Consider the following 7,075-nt stretch of genomic DNA (forward strand, 5'->3'; position numbering starts at 1 on the left):
CTGTAACTCTGAGTAGTACAACTACTTCCTCCGGTTCATAATATAAGTAGTTAGTTAATTTTTCTCACATATTAAAAAATAAAAATTTATTTATTAAATTTGTCCTAAAATGATAGTTTTTCTGTTTAACCCCTAAAAAAAAGATAAAAATGCCTTTGATGTTACACTTTTATTATCTCTCATCTCTTTCCTCTCTCTTTTATATTTAATAGGACCAAAAGTTAGAAAATCACATTAATTATCCTAACAACATCTTATATTTTGGACTATGATTTTCTCCTAACCAATATTTTATATTATGAACTAGAGGATATAGTAAATTTTGTTGATTTAGTATAAGGAACACATTTAATAAATACCTGTTACTGTAAAATAAATACCTACTCAGCTAACACATCATGGCGCCATGTCATCATGATCTCGAGTCAGTGACCCCATCGCCACTCACATTAACTGCCATGTCATCATTAACGTACAATCAGCATTAGACTCATGCAAGATCATGGCCCACGTCATTTTTGTCCTAATCATCACCAATAGGGCTTTGATTTTTGGGAGAATTAGAAAGAAAAATAATTACTAAAAAATTTCAATAATAATCTAAATAGTATGTAATAACAAGTTTTATAGTAGAAAACGATAATCTTTGGAATTTATTTTATAATTATTTTTCTTTTTGAGACCTCATGGTAATTCTCTCTTGATTTTTTTCTTGTTTACTTTTATATTTTGTATTTTTGTTATGAATTTTATACAAGTTTATACTATCTCCGGTCATAATTATAAGACCTCATTTATAGTGTATAAATATGATCTTATAATTAGAACCGGAAATAGTATTAACTTCTTGCTACTTTCTAGTCATCACCAATACAATGTTTGCTGTTGGTACGTTCTACTTTTTTAATTTCTGTTTCTTTCGGTCACTCTTTTTTTTTTTTAATTCATTTAGGCCTTCCTCAAATTAATCTGAGTGGCTTTTTTAGGTAACTTTTTATTCGCGTTTAAATAAAATTGACATTTTGTTAAAAAAAACACACACACACACCCATATATATATATATATATATATATGATTTTAACTCTATTTTCAACTAATCAAGTGTTTTTCAAAGAAATCTATAAAAATAAATAGCATCATTTTTAAAACCATTAATTATCAATAATATTAAGATTTAATAAAGTTAAGGACCAAATTTATACTTTTGTGAAGGTAGCTATGGACTTCTAATTTGTAATTTTGTCAGTTTTATTAATTTTATTCACTCCAATACGACGTTGCACGGATTTCTCCTAAAACAATGCTAAAATCACAATTTTCTCCCTTTTATTTAACTCTATTCATTTTTTTATCCTACCAAAGAATTTCTACAGAACCATATCTCTATGAGACATAATTCGATTTCGAATTTTAGATTATATTCTTAGTTGACTTAATACTTAATAATCATCAATTAAAATTGAAATTTGGTGGGCACAAACATTTAAATTTGTTATAAAATATTTAGAAAAAGAAAAGAAAAAAGAAACTAACTAAAAAAACTAAAAGGACCATTTTATGGATTAAAAAAATTTGGGGGGGAAAAAACAAAAACGAAGAAAAGGAGCGTTTACAGTCGCCGTTCCTACTAGCCGTTGCAGGTGGGCCACAAGAATAAGAATCTCTTGCGCCTCTCAACGTTCCAAAAAGAAAAACGAGGAGAACTCAACGTTCAAATTATTTGAATCTCGAAATTCACCCCTCGCTCAAGTGCTCCGTGCCCTAAAAAGGAAACAAACGTCAACCTCCTAACGACGTCGTTTTCAGGGGAGGCACAACGTTTTAAATCTACCTTTCTTCCACCACCATGCGATCCCTTTCAGTTCTGATTTTCGCTTTCGCTCTCAGTTGCTTTCGCGAAGGACGAAGATAGAGAAACACATACGCATTCTCTCTCTTTCTGGTTCTCTATCTCTTCCTCCTGCGTCATAAGCTCTATCTGTATTCTCTGTGATCTGCTCTTTGTTCTTCGATTCTATCGAATTTGGGTTGCAACTGAGGATCGTAATTGTCATCATTATGGCTACTGTTAACGGTCAAACTGAAACTGCTCCAGGCAACATCACACCTTCTAAGCAGCCTCTTCATGCAGCAAAGAGCGTTGATTCTCAGTCTGTTCTCAGAAGGTTTCTTTTTCATTCGCTCTTTTCTTCACTTTTTTTAAGCTTGAGTATTCTCGGAATTTTGCTTGATTATACTTTACACACGCATATAATTCTGTTAGAGGATTTTGGAGCAGTTTATGTTCGACTTCGTTTTTGTTTCTGATCATGCCTTTCTGTTTGTGGTTATTGGTTATATCAAACAGGTTGCAGTCTGAATTGATGGCTTTGATGGTAAGATTTCTCTCTAAGGTCTCTTTATTCGTGAAGTTTGTTAACTGTTAATTTACTCCATAGACTCTTCAGTGTATTTAGCTTTAGATGTCAGAGATTAACAAGTTAGGTCTTATAAATAGCAAACCTGCTGGATACATGGAGGGCTGTGCAAGCAAATTTATTACTTTTCAGTGAGGATACATAACATGTGGGGATTGGGATAAAAGCCAATTAAGAGGGAAATAGAAAATTTTGTTTATGATTTGGAAATTACACTAATAATTCTTGTTGTGTGACTGGAATTACAGATGAATGGAGAAAGTGGTATCTCTGCTTTCCCTGAGGAGGACAACATATTCTTCTGGAAAGGAACCATAACAGGAAGCAAAGATACTGTGTTCGAAGGAACAGAGTACAAGCTGTCACTTTCCTTCCCAAATGACTACCCATTTAAACCTCCTAAAGTCAAGTTTGAGACAACCTGCTTCCATCCAAATGTTGATCTACATGGCAATATATGCTTGGACATTCTTCAGGTAATGATCCAATTGCTACCATGACACTTTCAATCGATTATTTTCCCCATTACATAACAATGACCTTTTTCTTTTTTCTGGTCATCTTTGATTATAGGATAAATGGTCATCTGCTTATGATGTGAGAACTGTTCTTCTATCAATCCAAAGTCTGCTTGGAGGTAATATAACCCAAATGGATTTTGAACAAAATGGCACTGAATTTCCATATCGTATTTTTGCTCATATTTATTTGTTTAATTTTGCGAAATTCAGAGCCAAACAACAGTTCACCACTAAATCCACAAGCAGCACAACTTTGGAGCAATCAAGAAGGTAAATAATAAAGTCCGATTATTTTCTCCTTTATGCTATATAACTGGTAATAATTTTCATTTCCTGAAAAATAACCTAAAATTATAATCTGTTGTGTTCTACAGAATACAGAAAGATGGTGGAAAAGTTGTACAAGCCTCCAAGTTCTTAGATTTGAAGAGAAAGATGGTCTTTGGAGTTTATCAACTCTCTAGAAGCCAAGGTCTTGTCCTGTTTGGTTTGAAGAGAAAAGGGATAAAAGCATACCTATTTTTCTGGATCTTACATTCCTTCTTTTCTTGATTTAATTCTTTTAGAACATTTCTCGTTTCTTTCTTTAGTGATTGAAACGCATAAATTGTATTCTCTTATTTACTTAGCATTATCATTATTAAAAAAGAGGAATCTTTGGCCATTGTGGCTGATATTATTTCGCATGAAAAAAGTCTTTCATGTCCAGCTTTAATCAATATTAAAAGAAAGAGATCAACGCTTAACAATTTCATTTAAAACATATTGAGAATAAAGGAAAATGGAATGAATGTCTCTTGTATATCCCAAAGTGAATAATAAAATACTTTATATATGTACAAAAGTAAGGTAAATTTAGAATCAATGCCAGCCAGCTACCAATTATTAACTAAGTATAATAAGTACAATTTTATATTATCTTTACATTCTGCTCAAATTGGAGAGTATATATTAATCATGCGCAATTTATTACAAAGATAGTCAATCTGAGTCCTATTCAAAGCTTTAGTAAGTAGATTACCTAGCTAATCACCAAATCTCATGTCCTCTGTTGATGAAGTTTTCCTTGATCTTGTCCCAAACAAATGACTATCAATCTCAATGGGTTCAGAAGTGCCAGAACCAAGGACACGGAAGTAGGAGCCATTAGCAATTGTGATATTGGATGGGTTGACATAGAGTTATAGGTGAAGAAGAGATTATGGTTACCTATGATATGATTAGTAGCTCCTGAATTCATGATCCATTTATCATTATTACCTGTCGCGATAATATAAGAGCCAAACCAGAGGATAAAGATATCCGATGGGAGAAGAGAGGACAACAACTACACCAAGAGCTCAAAGACAATAAAAATAATCTTACAATTGAGAACGCAGTTACCAAACGTTACGCTAAGACTCACACTTGTTTACATATATCCCAAAATGAATGATGCCATGCTTTACATATATACACAAAGATAAAGCTTAGAATAGCTGCCAACAACCAACTACTAACTAGGTATAATAAATACAATATTATATTATCTTTACAAAACATAATATAAATTTATTCTACTTTGTTATGTATCTATTCAAATTAGGCTTTCTCACATTGGCTTAAATGTGCTCACACTTGTTTAGTTAACGCATTATATAAAAATCTCTTTGGCCACAGGGTAAGTTAAATACACGAATATGTTGATGAATCAAAAATAAGTTAATTACATGAATAATTGCTATGGACAGCAATAAATTAAAACGTAACTAAATTTTGATTAATTTCATGTTAGGTAATTATTTAAATACAATAACAACAAGCCTTATCTTATTAAATGAAGTTGGCTACATGGATCGTGCAATGTCATTGTATTCTATCAACAACAAGTCTTTAGATATATTATTAACCAAAGGTCTCGTTTAATGATCTTATTGAGCATTCTTTTCTGTTTTCCTCTGTCTCTTTTTATAGGACTCCAAACTATCTAATCTACTCTTCTTACTGGCACCTTCAATAGTCTTCTCTGCACATTCCCAAACTACTTCAAATAATGTTCAACTATTTTTTCTTTGATAGGCATTTCACCTACTCCTGCTCTGATATTTTTATTTCAAATCATATTTTTTCTTGTATGACCACACATCCATCTTAACATCCTCGTTTTTGTTACCCCTACTTTAAGTTCTTGTTTATTCTTTAGAGCCCAACACTCACTACCATGCAATACAACTAGTCTTATAGCAGTCTAATAGAATTTTTCCTTGAGCTTTTCGGGTACTTTCTTATTGCAAATAACTCTAGTAGCCTTCCTCAACTTTAACTATCTAGCTTGTATTCTATAAGAAACATCTCCATTAATTTTATCATTATCATGTATAATAGATCCTAGATATTTGAACTTTGATACTTGATGAATGATTTGATCTCCCTTCTTCACCTTCAAATTACTATTGACTTGCCTCTTCCCAAAATTGCAATGCATATTCTGTTTTGCTCCTACTCAAACGAAAACTTTTCAACTCTAAGGTCTTTCTCCATAACTCCAATCTAGAGTTAATTTCTTCTCTTGATTTAACCATGAGAACTATGTCATCCCCGAAAAGCGTACACTTTAAGAATTTCTTCTTAAATAAGCTCAATTAGAATACCTAGAACAATATTAAATAAGTAAGGGCTCAAAAAAGATCCCTGGTGTATGCCAATCTTAATAGAAAAATTCTTTGTTTCACCTCCAAACAATCTTACACAAACAATTACCTCCTCATTCATATCTTGTATGGATTTGACATATACAACCCACATACCTTTCTTTTCCAAAGCTTTCCAAAGTATTTCTCTGTGCACACAATCATAAGCTTTTCCCAACTTAATAAAAACCATATGTAAATCTCTTTCTTTACTCATATATCTTTCCATTAACCCTTTTAGTAAATAAATCACTTTGTTGTGGATCTTCCCAACATAAATCCAAATTAGTTCTCAAAAATGGAAATATCTAACCTCAACCTATGTTCGATCACTTTTTCTCACAACTTCGTCATATGGCTCATAAGTTTTATTCCTTTGTCGTTTGCACAATTTTGAATATCTCTTTTATTCTTTTAAATAGGAACTAAAGTACTTTTCACCCATTCATCCGACATAGTCTTGGAGTGTAAAATTTCACTAAAAAGCTTGGTTAGCAACAATTCACCCTCCCTGCCTATGCATTTCCAAACTCCAATGGGAATACCGATATTATCCTTTTTTTAAGAGCTGCATTAACTCTCCGATATAAATCCTGTAGTAAAAAGCTAAATTCTAATCATCTCTGCTAATTAGCAAGTCCTTCAAGTCCTGAGTTGCATATTTGATTCCCTTATTGAACAACTTGTAAAAGTAAGCCTCTCATCTATCATTAATATCTTTATCAGTAACTAAAACTTTACTTTCTTCGTCTTTTATACACCTTCCTCGGTCTAAATCTCTTTTTTTTCCTTCTCTTTTTGCTTCATAACCTTGTAAATATTTCTTTCCCCCCACTTTTGTTCCTAACTCCTTATAAAACTCTTTATACGATTTAGAACGTGATTCATTCACTACTCTCTTCGTCTCTTTTGGTAATTATTCATAATTTAATTTATTTGGACGTTAAAAACTTAAAGCTTTCAATTTTGTCCATGACAAGTCTCGTGTAGGATAGTTTGAAAGTCTAACAAAAATCAAAATTCACTCTACACAAGATGCATCACAGGAATGATTTTTCGAATAACTTACCAATGTAATACTAGTTAAGCAACACTCCATCGTATCTTTAATATAAGATCTAATTGACTAATTTGAGAAGATTAATAAAATTACTAGATTATTTAATTATAGTATATGTTACATAATCTCTCTAAAATACTTATGTATATCATTATATTATACATCAATTTATTACTACAGCAAATTAGTTTGTAGAAAAACAATAAATATAAATACTTTAAAGTAATTTAGTAACTTCCTTAGTCTTCCCAAATTAATTAACTAAATCTTGTATTAAGAATCGAAGATAGTATTACTATGTTTGCAAAATAAAAAAGTAACAAAATAAAAAAGTAATGGTACCTACAGTCTTGAATATAAGACTCCAATCCTTTTGTTTCCTAAATTTATAATTTGTTCTCAAAAAA

The 7,075-nt window shown here is 31.5% G+C and overlaps 1 protein-coding gene across 1 annotated transcript; it reads left to right on the top strand.

Annotated features, from left to right (window-relative positions):
• The first annotated feature begins 1,850 nt into the window (after positions 1–1,850).
• Positions 1,851–3,443, top strand: LOC114745681 (ubiquitin-conjugating enzyme E2 20-like). Its single transcript, XM_028933846.1, has 6 exons — positions 1,851–2,166; positions 2,349–2,376; positions 2,667–2,894; positions 2,992–3,055; positions 3,150–3,209; positions 3,314–3,443. The coding sequence occupies exons 1-6, from the start codon at positions 2,060–2,062 to the stop codon at positions 3,358–3,360; spliced, it is 534 nt and encodes a 177-aa protein (XP_028789679.1). The 5' UTR covers positions 1,851–2,059; the 3' UTR covers positions 3,361–3,443.
• Positions 3,444–7,075: the final 3,632 nt, after the last annotated feature.

The sequence above is a fragment of the Neltuma alba genome, unplaced genomic scaffold, assembly GCF_004799145.2.
Source record: "Neltuma alba isolate B1F8T4 unplaced genomic scaffold, ASM479914v2 tig00004750_pilon, whole genome shotgun sequence".
Classification (NCBI taxonomy): Eukaryota; Viridiplantae; Streptophyta; class Magnoliopsida; order Fabales; family Fabaceae; genus Neltuma; species Neltuma alba.

Coding starts and splice junctions, on each gene's coding strand:
- LOC114745681 (XM_028933846.1), top strand. CDS start 2,060: ATGGCTACTGTTAACGGTCAAACTGAAACTGCTCCAGGCAACATCACA. Junction 2,167..2,348: donor TCTCAGTCTGTTCTCAGAAG/GTTTCTTTTTCA, acceptor TATATCAAACAG/GTTGCAGTCTGAATTGATGG. Junction 2,895..2,991: donor TATGCTTGGACATTCTTCAG/GTAATGATCCAA, acceptor CTTTGATTATAG/GATAAATGGTCATCTGCTTA.